Below are 24,479 nucleotides of genomic sequence, written 5' to 3' on the forward strand. Positions count from 1 at the left end.
TTCGAATCTGGCCTCAGATATTTACTAGTTATGTGACTGTGGGCAAGTCACTTAACCCTGTCTGTCTTTGTTTCCTCATCCGTAAAATGAACTGGAGAAGAAAATTACAATCCATTCCATTACTGAACAACAATACACCTCTAAATTGCTTCTAATGTAATACCTATTTTTCAAATTAAGGCAACAAGCATTTATATAGCACCATGTACTGGGCACTATGCAAAGTGCTATCTGCTTTCCAACCTGCTCGAGTAATTATCATCAAACAAATTGTGGTTGTATTGGTTTAGCTGGAGACAATGCCTTCAAAAGCCTTCCAACATAGCACTACTAACATAGTTATTTTCTCTAGTGGTCTTTAAACTGAGAATACTAAAAATATTGGGGAGATTTTAATTCTTTTACTGAACTACAAGGATGCTTTGGATCAATTTTTTTTAAAAGTTTGGGACTTACCAGGTGATTATTAGCTTAGTAGTAGATGTTTTGAATTTTAATAATGTATGTTTCTGGTCCTCTTGATCAGCAACATCTATCAAATGGTATTTAGATAGTATGTCTGTAATCATTTCCTTTTGTTTTGTAGGGAGAATATTGTGTTGCTCATGAACTAAGGCTCACTCTACCTACTGAGGAGGAACATGGTAAAATAGATTAAGAGCTAGAAAGGTGAAGACCTGGAAAAGCAAAGTCTATTTTTATTCAATTTCCAAATCCCAGTATATCTGGTACCTTTACTCTGTTGTTGCTGCTTCGCTACTATGAGGATAAACTTTTTGATTATTGCTTGAGGTGATGTTAATAATGATACAAAACTTTTCTTACAAATGTGTTTTAATGTATATTGGAAAATTTTGAAGTATTGAAGCTATATGTCTGATTGCAAAGTTGCAATCTGTGAATTTTAGATTTTCTCCATTTTGCTTAGTCTTTAGAAATTCTAGAAACAAGGAATGTATACACCCCTACTTCAGGATTAAGTGTTGAGAGGATGGCTTATGACTGACATTTGCTAACAAGTGACAAATAAGAAACAACTGACAGACCCCCTGGGCTGTCCTAAGTTAAGCTTAAGCTACCATTGGTACATGTGAGACGCAGGAAGTGATGTAATGAACTGTCTATATATTTCACGTCACTTCCACTCTCTGGGGGTTCACTCAGGAACACCACTCTCTCTCTCTCTCCCTCCCTCCCTCTCTCTCTCTCTCTCTCTCTCTCAGACACTGGGCTCTTTCAGCGTTGAGAGCTCGTGGCGGCATTCTTAGTGTGCTTGGTGAGTGGTTTAGGCTGATTCCTCTTTTCCTTTACCTCCTAAAATGCTATCCTCCTAGGGGGCCCCTCGTCTCTGAGGAGGCCTTGTGGCTGGAAGCTGAGCTAGATTAAGAAGGCCCCTTGGCCTAGGCCTCTGAACTCCTATCTGGCTTGCCAGAGCAGTTCAATTTCCCTTTCCTCTCTCTCTTCTTAATTTCTTCCTTCTATTGTAATTAAAACCACCATAAAAATCCCAAAATGACCTGAGTATTTTTTTGGGATTGAATTTTAATCCCTGGCAACCACTAGTATAATATATTCAGTCAACAACCCTAATTTTTAACCCTTACAAATCTACTAGGTACTTATTGGAAGAAAAAGGAAAACCCTAAGAGTAAATATGCTTCACATGTTTCATTGTTGAAATCTCAGTCAACATTTAGCTATTAGATTTAGTGTCATGCAGGGGAGAGGAGTTCCACTTGAATACTAGGATGTTGTTCATTCTTCACCTTGGCAGAGGACCAATGACATCACAGGGTGATAATATCAACTTACTCATGAATTGGATTTAAGTAATGAATAGTTGCACAAAGTGTGAATGTGAAATCCTGTTCCCTTTATGATTCTGTAATAATTCTATAATTTATACTGGGCCAAGTTACATACTCTTAGACAAAGGCCTATACTGAGTTAGGTATATCTGTGAGACTATAATCTTTATGTTGTAATTGGTCTAAGAACCCCTGCAGGTGTCCGAGACCCATTGCATGGGAAATACACAAGCTGACTGCGATGGTCAAAGGACCTACTTGTGTCAGTGATATGGGCCAAGTGATACTGACATAAGTCAAGTGAATAAAAATGGTCAAGTATGCATTTCTGATCTTATTTCTGTTTTGCTCCTCTATTACCCTATTCCTACCATGATGTTAACTTTTTACTTTATTCATGTTAGGCTGACTAAACTGTAGCCCCTACTCTGTTATGATTTTGTGATCCTTAACATAGGTCAGAGTTGCCAACCCTTTACATTGAACTCTGGGCCAGCTCTGGGTCAAGGAACTTCAACTATGTTCCTGACAACATTTCTGTAAACTGTGCTATAAAAAGAAGCTGCTCACATGACTCAAGGTCTTCAGTTGCCAATCAGAGTCCAGCTTTATTGTGAGACTGGCCCTATGTCAATAAACTTTTTTCTTTTTGGTTTGGAGACTTTGATTTTTTGACATCTTGGCTAATAAATTTTTACCCCCAAATTTGTCAACTATACTCTTTCTTCCAGAGTAACCCAAGTCCAATAGGAAGACAAAAGTGTTTTTTAAACCCTTACCTTTAGACTTAGAATCACTGCTGTGTATTGGTTCCAAGGCAAAAGAGTGGTAAGGGCTAGACAATGGGGGTTACATGATTTGCCCAGGATTATACAACTAAGAAGTGTTTGCAGACATATTTGAACCCTTTGAGCCTGGCTCTCAATCCACTGATCCACTTAGCTGCCCTCAATATTGCTACCATTAAATGAAACTAATTGTCTACCTAGAGAAACATTTTCTCACCATCCTACTCTCTTCTCAGTCCTTTGTAATTTATTTTTTATACCTACCACACTATTAAAACTGTCTCTGCAAAGGTTTATCATGACCCCCTAACCACCAAACCTAATGTCTTTTTAAAAAAATCAGAATTCATCCTCTTTGACCTCTCTGCAGCATTTGATACTGACCACTCCTTTCTACCAACTACTCTCTACTCCTTTGACTTTAGAGATACCACATTCTCTTGATTTTCCTACATCGAATTGCTTACAATAGAATCAGAGAACAAGGTCTCAGTTTGCTCTCCCAGCTTCAGGACCATGGGCTTGCCTTTATTCTTCCCATCTCTTTCAAATAGTATCCACATCATGGATCTCATGCACAACAATCTCCTCTCCTCACTGCCATTGTTCACCCAGTTTAAATTTGAAGACCTAGTGGTGTCTAACTTATTGTTCCCTATTCTCTATTCCATTTTTGGATAGTTTTTATTGTTGGAGGGAAGGTAGAAATTTGGATAAAGGGTCATCCTGTTGGTATTGGGATAGTTTTAGTAAGTCAACAGGTGGAAAATATTGCAGTCAGATCTAAGAAGCAGTACTGAGGTTTGCTGAGGGAGAACTGTAGTGAAGAAATAGTGGTCTTTTCCCTCTCCTTTCCCTTCTCTGTTTTCCTAGCTACCTCTCAATTCCTTCCCTGCTTCCAACAATCTTTCCCACCAACAGTACCTGCATCCTACCCCAAATTTCCCTCTTTTCTGCCTTTTCTTAGTCTTTTCTCTTAATTAGCCAGATATGGAACTGATGCAGATTCAACTGAATATCTTCTTTTAATGGGTAAAATCTTATGTTTTAATTTAATGTTTTAACTTTATTTTAATTTTAGCAGTTAAAAAGCTAGATTTGTAATAATATTTTTCCCTGTTGACTTTAAGATCCCTTCAAAAGAGGTTAATTTCGTTATTTGTTTTTGTATTCTCCGTGCCTACATCAAAGCCTGGTACTCAGTAAGTACTTAATAAATGCTTATTTACTGATTTCTCATTTGAAAATTTTTATAACTTAAGGTGAAATTTTCCTTTCCTTTTTCTTACAGATGTTTGTGATCATCAACTTATTATTATCCATCCATCCATCCATCCATCCATCCATCCATCCATCCATCCATCCATCCATCCATCCATCCATCCATCCATCCATCCATCCATTCACATATCTTTTCTCCAGCGCTGACTTCAAGTTTAAGACTCAGAAGGCCACCTCTGGCTCAGGCAGGTTTTCCCCAGGAACTGCTTTTCCTCCTGCACGCTAGGGGACGCTGAAGCCTCCTAAAGGTAGTTATTACAAGGCTTCTCAGTCGGCGTAGGAGTCTCACGGAATGGCCACACAGACCCATCTAGCGGAGAGGCACAGCTCTTCTCAGAGAATCCAGGCGCTCCCAATATTACCTAAGCAGGATCAGTGCAGCAACCACCGCGATTTCTATTGGTGAGAGCTCTGTCATTAATTCCAAATCGCGAATGAGCGAATATCTACGGGATGAGGTCACATGAACTGCGTCCTTCGCCCTCCACAAGCCCCGCCCCCAACCGACGCCTTAGCAACGCGCCTGGTGACAACGGCGCGTTCGGTTCCCTTTCCCTGGGCTAGTGAGGCCTGGGCACAGCAGCGGCCTCATGACCCTGGAGCCCCTCGAGCTGTTGTTGCTCCCCTGGTTCCTCCTGTTTGGAGGCACCGGCGCCCAGATTCAACCCTCATTCCCCTGGGGAGCTTCCACCTCGGCAGGACTTGAGCCCCGGGGTGGGACCCCCAGCACCTCCCCTCCCCCCGAACCTGAGACCCCGACCACGCCGCTGGGGGTCAGCCTGGAGGAGGAGCCCCGGCTGCCGCCGCTCGTAACTATGACCCCGGATCCCTTCCGTGGTGAGGAGCAGGCGGAGCTGGAGCCGGAAGTTGTCTGGCTAGAAGTTGAAGAGTTTGGGGTAACAGCGCGCCGCTATTGGTTTAAGTCCCAAATTGCTCTGATCTGTACGTGTGACTTGCTACAGGATTCCTGCGATGTGAACTGCTGTTGCGACAAGGACTGCTACCTGCCCAAACCCGAGATGATTTTCTCCTACTGCCTCCCAGGAAGTTACAGGTGAGCATCCAAATGCCCAGTCCCAATTGGTTACGCAGTCCTACATCCCTGAGTCACCAAAAAAGAGGAATGAGGGGAACAAACAATCAGGGCCAGTCTTAGTCCGAATTGTGAAGTATTTGATTCGAGTTCTCATCTCTTACCCAGAAATTATGTTTTTCCATTCCCCCGGGGCTCTTTTCTTAGATTGTGAGCTCCATATGAGCAGGGACTTTCTTTGTAAGCCCGTGCTTAGCCAGGTGCCTGGCACAAAGTAGATGTTGAATAAAGTTTTTGGACTGACTATTGGGTTATAGTGCATACTAAGTTGTCAAATACATTACTTGTAGATAAAGGGTTAGCTTGCTAGCTTGTTTTTGATTGCTGGTACTTTAATGCCTATTCAGAACATCCAGGATGAGTGTAGAAGAGCCACCTGTGTGGACATGCTGCTGGGAAAGCATCATGCTACCTATGTGACTTTGGCCAGTGACTTCATGGTTGCCTTATATGATCACTCTCCCTGAGCATCAGTTTTCCCAGCTTTAAAATGAGGGGTTTGGACTAGATGTCAGATCTGCTCTGATTCTAGATATATGATCCTATGATAATCCCTTTTAAATTGCAACCTATGATTTATTTGAGAAGTCATACAGGATCAGTAATTTGCTTAGTGGAGACCGCATTGCGAATAGGTGTCAGAAGCAAAATCTGAACCCAGTTCTTTGTGACTCTTAAGTACAATACAGTTTCCTCTACTATATCTTTTTAAACTAATACTATAAATATTTCAAGGCTACCCCACCTCCCCCAGGTCTGCACACAAACAGTATTTTCTCACAGCTTACTCTTAGGTCCTTACAATCTTAACTTCCGCCCCTATGCTATTAAAATTGTTCTCTTAGAGAGCACCAAATTGCCAAATACAATGATCTTTTTCATTCCTCATTTTCCTTTATCTTTCTGTTATATTTGCTGCTGTTGACCATCCTCTACTAATGAAAAAACTTTTCTTCTTTGGTTTTAGATGTCACTCACTCAGTATTAAGCACCTACTATGTGCAAGGTACTCACCTAGGTTTACCAGAACAAAGAATGAAACAGTTCCTCATCACAATGAGCTTATATCCTAATGGGAGAGACAAGTTCATATAAAAATACATGCAGTATAAATATAAACAATAAGTATACGTGTGCATATGTGTGTATACCCACAAATTACTATAGGAGGAAGAACACTAGAAATTGGGAATATCAGGAAGGTGTCCTGCAAAAGATGATGCCTTAAAAGAAAAGAGAGATTCTGGGGTAGAAAGAGGAAGAGAGGGAATTAATTCCACTTCTGGAGTGTTGTGCTTAAGGAACAGCGAGAGGTCTAATTTGTCTAAATCACAGTGTGTGGGAGAAGTCATAGCCCCTGGGGGCCCAGAAGGTAGACTGGAGCCAGATTAGGTAAAGTGTCAAAAAGACAAGTAGAAGAATTTATATTGTAGAGTTATTTGGAAACCACTAGAATTGGTTGAGTAAGAAAGTCAGGTGGTTGGTCCCGTTTGGGGCTCAAGGAAATCACTTTGACAACAAAGTTTGGGGTGGACTGGAAGAACAGTTAGGAGGCTCTGCTATTATCTAGGACAGTGATGGTGAACCTTTTAGAGGTGGAGTGCCGGGCCCCACCCCCATCCTACCCCCCCATCTAGTGTTATGTCACCCCCCCAGACAGCATTCTGTGCCCCCCCCATTGAGTGTTCCCTGCCCTTTCCCCCCTTACCCCACACAGGGGAGGGAGGAAGCACTCCCATTGGGCTGCTGGAAGCAAGTGAAGTGAGGAATGTCCTCAGCAAGTGTAGAGAGGGGAAGGTCAGTGGCCCAAGCACTCTGCTCTTTTCCAGCTCTGCTGCCTGTGAGCCACCCACCTTAAACCCTATGCATTCCCTTTGGGCTGCTGGGCAGAGGGTCAAGGGATGTGAAAAAAATGTCATCTTGCATGGTGGAGAGGGGGAGAGGAGCAGCTTTGCCCAAGTCCCTCTGGCTTTCTAGTAACCTGGGGAGGAGAGAGAGAGGGTGGCTGTATGTCCACATAGAGGGCTCTGTGTGCCGTCTTTGGCATCTATACCATAGGTTCACCATCACTGTTCTAGGGGAAGGCAATGAGCACCTGAACTAAGGTATAGGGATATTATAAAGGTAGAAACAATTACTCACTAATTAGGCACAGGGGGTGGAATGGAGTAAGGATTCCACTATGATAGCAAAGAGATACACTTGGGACACCTCCACATCCTACTCTTTTTTTTTTTCATTTGAATTAATTTATTTAGTCAATTTAGAACATTATTCCTTGGTTACAATAATCACATTATTTCCCTCCCTCCCTTCCACCCACTCTTCCCACAACCAATGCTCAATTTCATTGGGTATTACTTGTGTCCTTGATCAGAACCTATTTCCATGTTGTTGTTTACACTAGGATGTTCATTTAGAGTCTACATCCCCAACCATATCCTTTTAATCCATGTATTCAAGCAGTTGTTTTTCTTCGGTGTTTTTACTCCCACTGTGTTTCCTCTGGATGTGGATAGTGGTTTTCTTCGTAGGTTCCTCCAAGTTGTTCAGGGTCATTGCATTGCCACTAATGGAGAAGTCTATTATATTTGATTGTACCACAGTGTATCAGTCTCTGTGTACAGTGTTTTCCTGGTTCTGCTTCCCTCACTCTGCATCAATTCCTGGAGGTTGTTTCAGTCCCCATGGAATTCCTCCACTTTATTCCTCCACATTATTATTCTACAATAGTATTCCATCACCAATGTATACCACAATTAGTTTAGCCATTCCACAATTGGAGGGCATCCCCTCATTTTCCAATTTTTTGCCACCACAAAGAGCGCAGCTATGCATGTTTTTGTACATGTCTTTTTCCTTCTCTCTTTGGGGTATAGACCTAGCAGTGCTATAGCTTCATCAAAGGGCAGACAGTCTTTTATCGCCCTTTGGGCACAGTTCCAAATTGCCCTTCAGACCACATCCTACTCTTAAGTTTCTCCTGCCTCTCTAATTACTTACTCTTTGTTTCTTTCTCTGGATTCTATCTTCTTCCCATCTTCCTGGGTATGCCCTAAGTCTCTGTTCTTGGTCCTTTCTCATCACTCTTCACCTTTTCCCTTGGCAATCTCATTCTATTCCATGGCTTCAGCTGCCACTTTTATAAAGTTGATTCCCCAATACTTAACTTTCATTTTGAACTATTCTGAGATCTAGGCTCACATTTCCATTTAGCTACATTCCTCCTAAATGTTTAAACATTACTTGACTTCATTATTTCTATATGTGGCACCACCTTTCACCCAGCCTTCCATACTTCCTGGTATGGGCACTTCAACATCACCTGCCTAAAACAGTTTTATAACTTTTTCTTAGGTCTTGCCACTTCTGTTCCCTTCCTCAAATTCTTCTTTGTACCTGTGCCAGAATAATTTTCCTTGGTTCTGCCTCTCCTCTATTTATAATGTTCAACGACTTCATATTGCTTACAGAAAAAAGGTCAACTTGTTTACCTGGCATTTAAGGCCCTATCTCATGGTCTGACTTATTCCACTTTTAGGACATATTGCTGCCCTCCTCCCATTTATCTTCCCAGTCAAATGTGACTTCACATTTTTTCCCCAACATACTTTGTATTTTCCCAATGCTGTCTTTGCACATTTTTTTCCTATACCTAATATGTCCTTTCCTTTCACTCTTGAATCCCTCTCCATCCTGTCCAAATGTAGAACTATTTACCACTCAGTAAACTGTATGCAAAGCACTCAAGTTTGGAACTGATGGAGACTAGTTTAGATATATAGTTCCTGCCCTCCTGGAGTCTACTCTAGTAGGGGAATAAAACACAAATGCAGGTAACTAAAATATTCAGTGTAACATAAATAAGGGCTTTAAAAAGTTTCAGGCAAGTTCTAAGAGAAACCCACTAACCACTGCCAGCAGTATCAAGGACAATTGGGGGTAGCAGTTGTGTACAAAATACAGGATTGGAGTCATTAAATCAGGTGGTAACAAGACGTTATCAGAAACATTAAAAGAATGTTTCTTCAGCAGACTAGAGGTAGCGTTTAACTAGGAAGGTGGCAGACACAAAATTATAACAAGGAAATAAAAAATATCATTTGAACTGTCAATTAAATGACAAGTACATAGTGAAGTAGTTGTAAGTAGTCAGTTAAGGGAGAAGAAAAGGAAGCAGCAAATTAAAAAAATAATATTATGGGGCTATTTAGGTCTGATTGTGACCGAGAAAGGAAATGAGAGTTTTCTGCATGTGAATATAGAGATCTTTTACTATTTGCTCAATTCATTTTATATTTTAAAGGTATTACCTCTAGGTAAATTTGGATGGTCCATTGGAGTTCTCACAACCAAAGAGAAATCCTCTGAAGACATCTAGATTTCAAATTACAGGTCTATTTTATCAAAATTACTTTTTCTTCTATAGACTTCAGTAAGCATTTTAACTTTTGCTTCATGTAAAGTTTAGGCATTTCCTGAGAAAGTAGTTGTAGTTATTGTGTATGTTATTTTCCTGCCTCTACTTAGGTCATTCTATAACCTGTAAGTCTTCCCATGCTTCTAATATTCATAATTTCTTACAGCACAGTTATACCTCATTACATTCATGCACTATAAATTTTTTACTCAGTGACCTATGCGATGTCCTCTGAAATAATTAGTTGATAGATTAATTAGTGTATGGAGCTGTAGAAGTTGATTAGTAACTTCCTATGAACCCAGTGATGTTTCACAGCTGGTTGGAGTCAAGATAGAGGCCACAGATAGGCCCAACCTATCTTTGTTGGTACAGTTCAATCTGACTGCTTCACAGAGAGTTATAAAACAGTTGTTGATTTATTACAATACTCAAAATCTCAGGATGGGTTAGTGGACCAGGGTTTAGGAATTCCTAAATCTTATAATTGCAGTTCTCCATCCAAATCCAACCTAAGAGCCCTTGTGGACTGTCTTCATAGAGGATAATGGCAATGCTCTCTACTCTCTCTACCCAAGGAAGTCTAGCTAACTAAACTTGTTCTAACTGGTCTTCTAACAAGTAGTAATTAGTAAAGAGTTCATAATGTAAAGCTGGCTAGATTTTGATGAGGAGTCCACTTGAGAGTTAAGCTGGTCAGGCTCAGCTCACTAGTAGAGTCATTGGTCTTTCACAGCTCTCTCACACAGAGTTCAGGATGGTACAGCTCACAGAATTCAGATGATGATATTTGGGTCAGGGATAGAAAACCTCTCAGGATAAGCTCGATGACAGGAACCTCCAACGTTGGGTCAGGAAAGGCAGTTAGTTAACTCCCTCTAGCCTTCACAAGATGGCCACAAGAAGTCCGTCTCTGCTCTCCTGGTGTCCAACAGACAACAGACCCACTTGGTCCTCAGGTTCTGCCTTTTATCCCTTTCCCTGATTCTAGAACTGTTCTTTTCCATTCCATGCATGAGCCCAGGTCCCACACAGACCCTGCTTTGCAAAGCTCATGCTCCAGGCCTTTTCAAAAACTCCTTTCTGGGGGGCAGCTGGGTAGCTCAGTGGAATGAGAGCTAGGCCTAGAGACGGGAGGTCCTAGGTTCAAATCTGGCCTCAGACACTTCCTAGCTGTGTGACTTTGGGCAAGTCACTTGACCCCCGTTGCCTAGCCCTTACCACTCTTCTGCCTTGACTCCAAGAAGGTAAGGATTTTAAGAAAACAAACAAACAAAGCCCTCCTCTCTGTCTCTTTCTATTCTATAATCCCCCTTTGCCCAGATCAAAACTCATTTTGATAAAAATTTGTTTTGTTATCTGTGCACCAACAAACTTATCTTATTGCATCCTTACTCTATATTCCTATTCCCCAAAATATCAAACAGCTACACTTATTGAGCTATTTCTATCTTATCTTCCCTATCCTAGGGACTTGAACAAAGGAAAGGAAGGGAAAGGGAAGGGATTTACAAGTTGTTACAAAGTTCAAACACAACACAACATTTACAAACTCCAAACACACTAGAAATAAAAAAAGAATAGAACTTATTAAGAATACAAATACAATAAAATTCAAACGTTGAACATCCCAATAAAACTCTTAATAACCAATTTGCTATCCAAACCATATGCTGCTAAACTAATACAAAACAATCTTATATTTAAAAAATTAAGTTTAAAATTGTATAAAACTAGGAAAAATAGAAAAAATTACAATAAAACACCATGTAGCATAAAATTTTACAAAAAACAGTCTAATTAAAAACTGAACTTATACAAAAATGCCTTTTAAAAAAATCTAAACTGAAAATTCAAAACAAGGGCTTCCTAATCTACAAACTATTTCTAATACATACAACCAAAGTGCCTACATTGAACTGTGAAGTAAGCATCCTATAACTGTACACATCTCTTTTACATAATATATATATCTTCATATATTTATATATCTGTATGTTATATATGTGCATATGTACAAATTTGTAAAACTGTATTTTAGCAACTATAGACATCAAATTTACATATATACATACACATACAAACTAAAACTCATATGTACATATATAAATATATGTACATTACTTTTTTACAGATTTACAAATTAAAATTTTTAAAATATTTTTACAATATAATTATTTTACAAGTATGTACAGAGCTCTATACATGCATGTGTGTATAATATGTAGTCTACGTACTGTATATTTCTATACTAACCTCTGTTGTGATCCTTGTATGTTTCCTGATGTTACCCAAGTAGAATATCTCAATCAGACCTTCTATTTAGGTAAGATCTTATGGATCTAATATGTATAACTATTTCACTAGTATATCAACCCTTTATTAAATATCCATTTATTTACATGGACATTGTTTCAAATACAGATCTTATAAAATTTAGTGAAGCAAATATCCTTTATGTGGTCATTGCATGTAACATACTTATTCCATCTTCAGATCTCCTCTTCTCATCTTGCCTGATGGTTCTCTACTCTTGTATATCTATACTGTTGCATGAAACTACATGTGGAAGTGTGCTTGTGTTTAATGGTGCATTTATCTTACAATTTGGAGTCCATTCCTCATCTGATCCTCTTCTCTGTGGAGTCTTTACAGTTTTTACTATTGTTTCATAATCAGGTTAGCTGTTTCTGCTTTTTCTCCTTCTTGCTACAAAGATCTTTTCCTGCTTTTCCTATAGGCTGCTTTCCTCTGTCTTCCACTGGATATGTAACCCTTAGGAACTTTCTGACGATCTTAGTTGCCAGATGAAATCTCTCTCCAATTCTCCTCTATGTGACTGTTTTCTTCCAAATAAATGTTTTCTATCTCCTCTCTCTTATTCCTTCTCCTAAATTTATTTCCATTTCTGTTTCTCCTCCATTTTCACTGAGAGTGAGTTTCACATACGAACAATGAATCCATGGGTTTTTTTCCCTAAGACTTTTACTGCCCAAGCTGTTGTTAGGATTGCTTCATAAGTTCCTATCCAACTTTCTTCTGTTGCTGATGTTTTTGCAAAGGTTTTTTTTTTTTATTAAAACCCTTACCTTCCATCTTGGAGTCAATACTGTGTATTGGCTCCAAGGCAGAAGAGTGGTAAGGGCTAGGTAATGGGGGTCAAGTGACTTGCCCAGGGTCACACAGCTGGGAAGTGTCAGAGGACAGATTTGAACCAAGGACCTCCCATCTCTAGGCCTGCTCTCAATCCACTGAGCTACCCAGCTGCCCCCCAAAGTTTTTTATGTATACCAAGTCTCCTGGTTTTATGTTATGAAGCAAAAAATCTAAAGGCTCAGATTGTTGCAAAAGTCTCATTTCATGAAGCTCTCTCAGTCTATCTTGTGAAACTGTTATATAAGAAGCTATCTGAATGTTTCCTCCCAGCATAAAGACATAAGCTCTGGTTTACATGTTTTTGCTTGTAAGAGTGTGTGGCCATATAGCATTTCATAAGCAGAGATATACAAGTCTGCAAGAGGTCTTGTAGGGATGTAAAACAGTGCCAGAGGAAGAATTTCTGGCCACTTCAAATGAGGGACAAAGTTTTCCTATCATAGAGTTTAACTCTTTGTTCAACCTCTCTACCTGTTCAGAGCTCTGTGAATGGTACGGTGTATGAAAACTAGCTGTTATTCCTAGATTTTCATAAACTTTCCCTAATATTTCCTTTGTGAAGTGACTTCCATAGTCTGAGTCCATGTTAAAAGAGACATGGAACCTAGGAATTATTTCTTTAAGCAGTATTTTTATCAAACCCTGCTGTATTTTTAGCTGATGGAAAAGCTTCTGGCTTTTGGCCAACATGTAAGTCTACCAGTACTAAGCGGAATTTATATTTTCCAGCTTTGGACATCATGATATAATCTATCTGTAGACTTTCAAATGGGCTTTTTGCCAAAGGTCTACCACCTAAACCTTTCTTCTTAAATACACCCTGATTAAATTTCAAACAGATAGAATATTTGCTACAGACTCTATGTGCAACTGATGTTATTCCCAGAGCTATCCATGTTCTCTTAATGCTATCATTTAGTTCCTATGTTCCAGTGTCCTTTACCATGGATTGAATTGCAAATATGGTAATACAACTCCTTTGGTAAAATAGCCTTTCCTGTGTCTGAGAGCCATATTTCATTCACTTTCTTTGCTCCAAATTTGTCTTTCCATTCCTGAATCTCTGAGTCTTTGTAAGCTTTGGTAAGATCAGCTGACTATGACTGACAGATTCATGACATAGGCTGTAACTTTTTTAACTGCAAATTTCTCTGTCACATTGGCTTCATAATTGTCCTTAGACACAAAATCCTTTCCATACCCATGTGCTCTAAAGTGAATTACAGCTGTTTGCTTAGGTTTTTGTATAGCTTCTAGCACATCTACAATTATCTGTGCATGGGCTATGTGTTTGCCTCCAGATGTTACAAATCCTCTAATTTTCCAGATTGATCCTATTGCGTGGCACACTGAGAAGCCATATTTAGAGTGTATAAATGTTTATACTCTTGCCCTCTGCTAAGTTATAAGCTTTAAGCTCCTATCTGGCTCTATTCTATACCTCCCAGCTGACTGTGATATATATCCTGCCTCAAATTTTCCTAGAGCATTTCATCTGGATCTGTGTTTTGTTCTTATATTCTATCTTATATCTCATATTTGTATATGCATTAGATCTTTTCTACACCTGCCTAGTAGATTGTGAGCATAAATGTAATAGGAACTAAATCAATGTGCTTTACAATTTGTGGGGGGGCAGTTAGGTGGCTCATTGTATTGAGAGCCAGACCAAGAGATGGGAGGTCCTAGATTCAAACCTGGCCTCAAATACTTCTTAGCTCTGGGACCCTGGGCAAATCACTTAACCCCCCAGCCCCTATCATTCTTCTGCCTTGGAACCAATACACAGTATTGATTTTAAGTTGGAAGGAAATAAATAAAAAAATAAATAAATGAGCGAATAAATAAAAATAATAAATAAATAGTGAAGAAAGTGGTAGGATAAGGCAGGAAGTTACCTGACTTTCATATTCCCTGACATAATTTAAAGTACCTCAAAGTGAACTTTAAAGTGGCAGAAATAATTAAAAGTTACCAAAGATAACTTAGAAGGACATTAGGAATGATTTGACCTTCCAGGGACATAGTCTTGTCTAATTGAAGTGTGGATACCTTCAGCAAATACTGCCAAATTAAAAAACATCAAGCCCTGAGGACAGTTATATTGGGCTATGGACTGACTATGTTGGGTGATTGATCAAAGGAAGATTGAGGGATCCTCCACTGGCATTGAACATGGGGATTAGGTGGCACTGAACAGATGTAGCCCTAAGTTGTGGCTATGGGTAAAGAAGAGAAAGCACAGTCTGGTGAGTATGATGCAGGGGGCAGGGCCCTACTGGCTATGGTGACTCCAAGGAGAGCAGAGCCCCTGGTTCAATTCTAGGGCATAGAGGCAAACTGAAGTTTGCAGCTGTTGAAGGAGTCATAGTGGTCCTAGGGAACCTGGTCAGCTCAGGGATGGAGAGGAACACCTTAGATTATTCAAGACTTAAGGAATGAGCTAGAGAAGTTATGATTATATCTGGGTTTTATTAAAAAATGGAGATTTGAACTCCGGACTTCAATTCCCAGAAGTCCTTGGTGGTTCCCAGAGTTCCCCATAATCCCAGGTGAGGTCCTCACCTAGGCCGCTAGCAGAGAGGGATATTTAAACGGACTCCGCCTACTTCAGGCTCACTCTTGGCTTTTGCTTCTAGGGATAGGCGGCTCTTTACCTAGCCGGCAAAATGCAGGTTGCACGTGCTTTCTTATTTTGTATTTTCTTTATTTCTTAATCTTTAATAAACCTCTAAAATATAACACTTTTAGCAAATAAATTTTAATCTCAACAGTTTGGATTATAGAAATTGGAAGAACCAAGAGATCAAAAGCCCCCAGATAGAGCTCAGAAAATAATAGGACAAAAAAAAAACCTTGAAGCCTGACAGATTATCTCCCACATTATTTCTGCTTTCAGGAGCAGAATCCAACTCTAACATAAAATTGACAGCTAAAAAATAGGCTGCTTTAAAAAAAAGAAAACAAGAAAAAAAGAGAGAAAAAAATCAGGGTTCAAACTTGGAAGACAATAGTGAAGTCAAAATAACTACTTCTAAAGCTTCAAAGAAAAATGTAGATTGGTCACAAACCCAAAAGATCTTGGAAGAGCTTAAAAAGACCTTTAAAAATAAAATAAGAAAGGTTAAGGGAAACTTACAGGGGGGGAAGATAAATGTAAGAAAATCAAGAAAATTATGAAAAGAAAGTTAATCAGTTACAAAAAAGAGATCCAAAAACTCATGGAAGATAATAACTACTTAAAAATGAGAATTGGGCAAGGGGAAGCTAATAATTAAAAAGAGCCTGGCTACCATATTACAAGAAATTATGAGGGAGAAATGCCCTAATGTTCTTGTACAAGGGGGTGGGGTGGAGGGTGTGCAGTTGAAAGAATCTACTGATCACCTCCTGAAAGAGAACCCAAATTTAAAATTCCCAGGACTATTGTAGCCAAATTCCAGAATTTCCAAGCTAAGGAGAAAATACTGTGAACAATCTGGGGGAAAAAAGCATTTCAGATATTGTGGAGCCACAGTCAGGATTACAAATGATATAGTAGCTTCTACATCAAAGTGCTAGAAGGCATGGAATATGATATTCCATAAGGTAAAGGATCTGGGATTACAACCTACCCACCAGATCATAAGACTCCAGAAGAAATGGATTTTTAATGAAATAGAGGTCTTCCAGATGTACATGATAAAAAGACAAAAACTTAAAAGAAAATTGAGTGATCAAAATAAAAACCTTAAGACAAGCCTAAAAACGCAAATGGGAAAGAGGAAATTCAAGGCACTCAGTGGGATTAAACTAATTACATTCCTACATGGGAAAGGAATAACTAGAATACATAAGATATCCATGATACAAGAGATATTTAAGATACCTAAAACACTTAAAATATTTAAAAAGGCCTAGTGGGTTTAAACTGATTATATTACTATGTACAGAGATGATAACTTAAGATATTTAAGATATCTGTGGTACTTGAAAAACCTAATTACATGAAATTTAAGGTATTTAAAGTGAGCAAGAGCATCAATGGGGTCAACTCAATTACATTATTACATGAGAAAATCATGTGAAAATACTCAAAATTTCTTGATACTTGAGATACTTAAGATACCTAAAGTATTTAAGATTCCTAAGGTACTGAATATATTTAATGTCTTTATTATTATTAGAGCAATGAGTAGGAGCATATAGAAAGAGCAGAGAGTAAGTTGAATATGATGGTATGACTCATATTCTTATAAATTTGACTCGTTTTCTTTATGTGTTTGAGAAATGAGGCCCCATGTCAGAGACACTTGCTGTGCTTTTCCACTAAATTATAAAGCTTAGGCCACTTCAAGACAGTAGTCTACTTTAAAGTTTCTCACTCTTTTATGTCTTCACAGGTTAATGGACTGGGTGTGTCTAGAAAGTTCCATTTTCTTCCTTAGTAATTCCCCATTTCCTTCAAAAAATTTGGTGTCAGTAAATGGTATCCAGCAATTTTGTATCCAAGTGAACAACCGTGAGTTGAAAATATTCTCTTCTTACTACAAAGTGTATGTGGATGTTGGCATTATTTTTGACTGATGTTTTGATTGCTTCCTTTCTTTCCTTTTTCTCAGTCAACTTTTAATCTTCTCTCCCCTCTTTCCTCTCCCTAACAGACATTTCCCATGGGTTGAGAGTCTTGATAAATGGTTTAAAACTTTTAAGACCTTTAACCAAGTGCAAAAGGAACATCAAACATTTTTAACGAATCCTCCATTAGCTCATGTTACTACAAGAAGATTGTGTGCAGAATCGAAGTGATTATATAACCGAATCTGAGACAACAGTGTAGTATTATATTTATTTGTTACAGGTAAATGTGACAGTTAAACTATGCATTTGTCTTTGCAATAGGCTGTTATAAATTTTAAATACAGTATACAAAATTAATAAAACTTGAAATTTCTCAACAAACAACACAATAAAACCAAAAAATACAGATATATTGAGATGTACATTTTACATATTCAAGATCAGCAGATTTTGGCAGAAAGGAGGGAAATTTTAGAAACTGTTTTGCAACTACTAACACCTTATCTTTAGTTCTTTGTTAAATAGGAAGCCCTTCAGTTGTTTGTGTCTTGGGCTTATTAAACACCTTGCTATGTGTTTGATTGCTTCTGGGTTTTGCTTATCTGGTCACTTCCACTGACCTCAAGTTAAATATTTCTTCAAAGTAGTCTTCAGGGTTTTTGAGAACTCATAGAAGATATATGGAAGAGCAGTTTCTGGTGGATTGAAAGCTTGGAGACCTAGGAATATAGGTGGAAGGTTAAACTTCTATCATGTTGAAAAGAGCCTGGAATATTAAACAAATATTGGACTTTTGAGTTAAGAAAACTTGGGTTAAGATCTGAGTTCTGATAGTTGAGAATTGTGTGATCATTGGCAAGTTGCTTAATTCTCTGATTGTTTGTTTCTCCACTTGTAAACAAAAAATAATACTTGTGGTATCTACCTCACAAGATTATTATGAAACTCAAATAAGATATGTATGAAAGAGACTTTCAGACCTTAAAATGAGAAGTGGAAATATATTCCAGCTATTATAATTATAATAATAAATTAAAGGAGCATTAGAACTAAAATAGTAATTTGAAATGGAGACTGTATTGTAAATCTTGAAATTTCTCAGACTTGTGAATGTTAAAAAAGTTTCCACATTGAGGAATCCTCCATTGGAACAAATTCCCTACTGGAAACATTCCCCATTTTGATGTGAGAACTCGCCGGGATCAGAAATGGGAGGACCTCTACTCCACCTGTACTTAAGACTGCTTTAGGGGAGAAAACTCCTTGCTAAACAATGAAAGTACTTGGATCCATGCTTATGATGAGGCAGGGAGTTCTTTGAGCCATGCCTGTTTTTAGAATTGATACAATGGGATGCTAGGTACCTAAAAAGGTCAGGCAGGTTTTCTCTTGATGGAATTAGTTGACTCAGCTGTGTTTTCTCTGGTTCAGACTTACTGAGGGGATTAGTCGACTTAGCAGGAATTCAGATGGGCTGTCCTTTAGGAAACATCTACGGTGATTGGTAGATGGAAGAACTTAGGGGAGGTGACATAGGAAAAAACCCCTATATAAGAAAAGGTATCTCTTGAGCGAGGAGGCTTGGAGATCCTTAGATCTTGGGAGATAGATCCTTTTGGAAGAGGCACTTTGAGGATCTCTTGAGAAGTCCCTTGGGAGGCTGACTCTGGCTGGAACTCCCTCTGGGGAGACTGTTCCCCAGACATCCTTGCTTAAGACAAACCTTGTGGTGAGTGATAAAAGACTGACTGACTGATCTCTCTCTCTCTTAAGACTCAGGTCTAGGCCATGTTGGCTTAAGGCCCTTCATACTTATTTCCTTTTTCTCTCTTTCCTTTAATTACTCATTGTATTATTAATTAAAACCTCTATAGAACCCAGTTGACTTGGGTATATTGAATAATTGGGAATATTTCCCTGACGACCACCTTATATATTTGATTTAGAAACCAAGACACTGTAGTGAAACATATTTTCTGCGGTCAAATTTACTCACCCTCTCTTATATCTATCATAATTTATATCTTCCACCATTTTAACTCACTACAGTTTACAACATCAACCATTTTAATTATTACAGTTTATGTCTCTACCTATTTTAAATATCACAGTTTATGGCTCCCACCATTTTAACTGCCATAGTTTAAGGCAGATAACTATTTTAATTATTACAGTTTAAGCCATATACTATTTTAAATTCTACAGTATCATATTTTAGTGCTACTATTTTGCATAAAAATAAATCTGCATCCATCCCTAGAGACCCTCCAGTTGAGCATAATTTAGACACTAGGAATCTGAGGAACATTCACAGACTCCAGTCCTGTCCAAGATCTTTCCCCTTCTATTCTGATTTTCAGGGTTGGAGGAAGAAGAGAATGAACTGCTTTAGAGGAATTTGCTCTTTTTTTTTCTTTTTTTGTCAGATTTGCAGAAGGCATAGAAAATATGACAGAGAGCCAAAAGTGTTTATTATTAGCCACCCCCTTCCAGCAGGAATGAACTTCGTACACCTTTGAATAATTTTTCTCATATCTGTCTCCTAAGCTTGATGGTTTCAAAGAAGGGAAAGTTTCAGAAAGAGAATAGAATTGTACACTACTCCGGAAGAAATGTTAGAATTTTCTCCTAGAGTATAAGGGACAAAACCAACAGAAAACCATGAATTTGTGAGACCTAAATAACATTTAGATTTAGGGGAAAGGATAATTTAATGATAAAAAGAAATTCTGTCTTGCTATATTGTTTGGGGTAGTAGGTTTTTTTTAATTTTATTGAAGAGTAGTTTTACATTGGGCAAGTCATTTTCTTGCTGAGCTTTATTTGGTTGTTTATTTTTTGCCACAAATCATCAATGAACAAATTTATGGCTACCAAGGATCTGGAATATTCTTAAAAGTAAATGAAATTCATTGCCTTTCCCAATAACTTGAAACAGCTTTTATAAATCCCTATCTTTCCAAACAATAACAATAAACCTCAATTTCTGGACCTAATATCAATTAAAACTCTTTCCTACTAGATACTTAAAAATGTTTCCATCTTTAAATCCCTATTTATTTATCTTTAAAATATTTTTATTTTAAAGCAATATTGAACTATTTCCAGCATCTTCAAAAAGTTAATGAGACCAACGTACAAACCTTGGTGGCACAGTATGGAGCCACAGCATTCTTCTCAGTACCTCAATCCATGTCATCTTTTTCTTCATTTTATATGGTGAGCCTGTGGGAAAGGGTTATGACTTTTTTTTCTTTAAGGTAAACAGTAGGCAATAGGTTGTATGGAGTCTTCTTAATGACTAGTTGGACCTTAGTCAGTTATTTGGAACGGAGATAATATTCGCTCTCTACGTGTTTTCTTCTTGTCCAGCATACCAACCGATTCAATATGTATTCTGCAAATAGGATCAGCCGTGTTTTGACTTTTTTTCTGTGATTTTCAATTCTCTTATGTCTTATTTAGGCCATTTGTCCCTACTAACAAAGAACTCCTGGGTTTCTTTTAGGCTGGAGATCCCATTCTGATCTATTTTCCCCAGTGGTCACTACTGAGTCTATTCAAACAGCCAGCAGGAGTAGGACCTACTGGACTTTGCACTGAGAAGAATCCTGCAAGTGAGTAAATTGAGGGTAGTTTGGTGCTGTGCTCAAGTTTAAAATAATTTCTCTTTTATTTTATTCTCTTTATTCTTTATGTTCTAAGGATTCCTGGAAAGTAGAAGTACCATCTGCATTCGGTTTTTCCGCAACATAAGAAGTAGTTGTACCACAGATCCTTCACTCAGGGCCAGCTCTTATCATAACTTCATGGTCTTGAAGGTATGTAACCCATTCTATATCATTGTATTACTTCTTTTAGAGCAAGGTATATGTCATTCTTACCTACTGTTAAGTTCAAGTCAACATAAATGTGGTCTACAGTTTTATCCTAAGTCATCTTCTGCTCACTAACTATACAAATTTGGGCTCTTAGCTTAACCTCTTTCTTGAGCCCCAATTTTCTTGTCTATAAAACAAGAGAGTTGATAAATAACTTTATTTCTTAGGGCCTTTCCAAATCTAAAATTCTGAAATCTACAACATGTCTGTGTATGTTTCTGACTATAAAAATTTCCTAGTTTTTTAATTTCTTGCTAGTGAAAAAAACTTTAAAAAGAATGCTTTTATTTTGCACCATTTATTTTTCTTTTAAAAGGAAAAAATTCTAAAAGCCTGCACACCTCAAAACAAAGAAGATATATCATAGACACACACACACACATGAAAACAATTTTAAATAGCAATAAAATTCATATTAAATACAGTGAACAATATTGATATTAACTTATTGAAATGAAAGCATGTATCCTTTCTTGTAACAAACAGTAAACCACTAAAGTGTAATATTATTGAAGTTGAATTTTCAGTTTTATTTCAATAGGATTTGAATCCCAATTTTCAATGTTTTTAACCTTTTTCATTTCGACCTTTTGGGAGCCTGGTGAAAAATATCAATCCCCCTTCAGAATAATAATTTTTAAATAATTAAAGGAAATGCAGAATTCAGTTAAAAGTTAATGAAAATTTTTATTTCCCATCCAAGATCTGAAATCTCTCCAATTTTGGACCTAGTTTAAGAACCCTGTCTCAGATCCTACTTCCATATATCAAAATAAAGATTATTTGTGGAATTAATATAAGTTGTATTCTTATTTCCTCTTTTAAAAGGAAAGTTTTGAAAATCCATTTTGGTTGGTATCAGCCTCACCCTTTGACTAGGCACGCATGCCTATATGGGAGGATGCCAAAAGCCTCATGGCTCTCTGTTGACTTGGAAGAGGCTTGCCTCTTGTCCCCTTTAACTCCTAACATCTGGAAGATTGTTCTCTGACCCAGAATGAGGTCAAGTCTGTCTAACCAGGGAGACTCAGAAGGAGTGACATCACCAGAGGTTTTAAGAGAGGGGTTGGAGGAAAGAGAATTCTCTTGTTCTGAAGACTTTTCTTGGCATGGTGGCTTTTGGCCAGTAAATGGAGACAAGCGTGACAAACTCAGATTAGCTAGGCAGGGCCAGGTAATCATGTGACTCTTTAACTCCCACTTTTACTATTTAATAAATAATTATAAATGCATATACTCCAGAGAATTTTAATCATAATACTTAGTTGAACTAAGTGCCTTATTATCCAAGAAAAGTTGATGGAGTACAAAGAAGAGAATATGTGTCCAGTGGTGGTATTTGGGATGGGGAAGACTACCATTCTTGTAGTGAAATGTTGCTGCATGATCCTGATGGTTTCCTATACCAAGAGCACCTCCATAATCCTCTTTTTCAATTGTTTTAGGTTCCAAAAGGTGTGACAGATCTGCAAAACATGCAGGTAAGGACTTGTTGCATCAAAAGGGACAGAGAAAATCTCAGCCCTAGATTTGAGACAGGAAATGGAAACACTTAAGGGTATGGTGTTGGATGGGGAATTATGAGCCATGCATGAAAAGGGATAAATTCTCCAAAGAAAGTAGAATAATTCTGGATTGAGGATGCAACCTTTCAAGGTGAAAGAGAGGATTTGCATCTTCTGGGTAGAAAATTCATCTACATGTAATGTGAATCTGAAAAATATTCCACCACCAGGATGAGGTCTGTGCTCTTTATCAACTGGCAATTGTTTCTTTCTTTTCCAGGTGCCCATAACAGTTATTTCAGAGCCTGTTTCACCTCTTCTAGTTGGAGACACCTGTCATAATGCTGTTTCTAAGGTATAGAGCTAATTTTGGAGTTTCTTTATCTACTTCCAGAACTAATAAATATTGATTTACATTCTCAAAAGCACTCCAGCTTTCTCTTTAGCTACAAGGTTTGCCTACTTGTATGTCATATTATTACTGAAATTCTCAGGAGATGGAGGTTCATTATCTTCTTGACCTAAATTGTCACTTAATCCTATTTTCTCTTCCCCCAGGCTTAAAGTATTTCGAAAAATCTTCCCTTTATCTCACATATCCCATCAGTTATGTCTTTATTATTCTACCACATTTCATAGATATCTCCCTTTCTATCTTTCTATAGTCAAGACACTAACCTAGATTCTGATCACAATGATTATAGATTACTGTAGTAGCCTAGATAGTGTCTATTTCTCCTGTAATAAATAAAAATTAATCTTGGGGAATATATACTAAATTTATAAGTATTTATTAGTGAAGATAAAAATAAGATTGCCAGCCTAACTCCCCAAAGTCCCCAGCTATGGTTGAAAGTTTTAGTTCCTGGATTCCCAGCCCAATATAGTTTCCTGCTGGTCCATTGCTGCACCACTTGCCAGAGATGGCTTTGGTATGGCTCACCAATGAGGGAGCTTCTTTCACAAGCCAAAAAATGGCAGAGAAACCCAGCCTACTTCACCAGCTGGCTTTTTAAGCTCAGGCAAAACCCTTCCCCAAAGATTTTCTAATTGGCCAGGGTTTCACTTCAGTCCTTACACATCACATCCCTTGGCAAATTAAGACACATGGCTCTGTGACCCCTATTAGGTAAGTCTTCAGGGATTGGGAGTCCCCTAAATATTTAATTCACACATTCCAACTAATCAACTTTCTTAAACATCTGCTTACAAAAACAAAAAGCATAATTTTGATCATGTCAGAATAGACTCAGAAGCACTCTAGGTATCTCAATTACTTTTATACCAAATGCAAATTCATTAACCCAAACTATTTACAAGTACTAGGTGAGAACCTTCATCTACCATTAGCCACCATTTATATCTGAACTGCATTAGCTTAGTGTGCTTCTTACATGACTTTTTTACATTCATCTTTGTGTTCATCGCCCCTTTATTCTATCATGCATCTTCCCCTTTTTCAAAATCTTCCCCTCAGACCACTTCTTTCCTGATATTATCTTTCAGTAAACCAGACCTCAATTATTGTTCTAGTCTCTCTTTAAAATTGCTTTACCACTTATGCTAATATACTCTGTAGTAGGTACTTATTTTTTACATTTTTCTTTTTTTCAGTGCCTCTAATGCCTAATATATTGCTCTGCATACAGTGAGTCTTCCAGTATTTTTGACTAATTTTATCTTCTGTTTCATTTTAGGTTATATATGACATAGAGACTAATGGAACTTCTGGAATCCAGAAAATCTCTGCCTCTTTCAACTTTACAAACCTGTCTGGGGTTCCAGAAGCTTTTTTAGAACAGCACATCACTATACGTTTCTACATCAAGGTCTGTACATTCTGTGGTTTTGGGGTCTTGTGGGAAGAAGAAAGTGTTAGAAACAGAAGAGATTCTTTTAAGAAGGTTTGAGGATTGGAGGAAATAATTGAATACCTATTTCAGCTTTTCCTTTGTAACTTTTTCCCCCAGTTCTCCAGTATCTTTGA

The 24,479-nt window shown here is 38.0% G+C and overlaps 1 protein-coding gene across 2 annotated transcripts in view; it reads left to right on the forward strand.

Moving 5' to 3' along the window:
- The first annotated feature begins 4,145 nt into the window (after positions 1–4,145).
- The window catches only part of TCTN3 (tectonic family member 3), a 47,639-nt gene continuing 27,305 nt past the window's right edge, over positions 4,146–24,479 (forward strand). Inside the window, exons 1-9 of one of the 2 annotated variants that reach the window (XM_056801877.1) lie at positions 4,146–4,279; positions 4,840–4,931; positions 16,929–17,047; positions 20,195–20,325; positions 20,615–20,723; positions 20,812–20,927; positions 22,433–22,468; positions 22,773–22,847; positions 24,190–24,321. In XM_056801877.1, coding sequence (XP_056657855.1) covers positions 4,897–4,931; positions 16,929–17,047; positions 20,195–20,325; positions 20,615–20,723; positions 20,812–20,927; positions 22,433–22,468; positions 22,773–22,847; positions 24,190–24,321 — 753 coding nt within the window. In that variant the 5' untranslated portion in view covers positions 4,146–4,279; positions 4,840–4,896. Of the gene's footprint in view, positions 4,280–4,360; positions 4,932–16,928; positions 17,048–20,194; positions 20,326–20,614; positions 20,724–20,811; positions 20,928–22,432; positions 22,469–22,772; positions 22,848–24,189; positions 24,322–24,479 lie in introns of those variants that run through there. The other variant, XM_007478722.3, reaches the window with a different exon arrangement.

Source organism: Monodelphis domestica, chromosome 1 (assembly GCF_027887165.1).
Source record: "Monodelphis domestica isolate mMonDom1 chromosome 1, mMonDom1.pri, whole genome shotgun sequence".
In the NCBI taxonomy this organism is placed as follows: Eukaryota; Metazoa; Chordata; class Mammalia; order Didelphimorphia; family Didelphidae; genus Monodelphis; species Monodelphis domestica.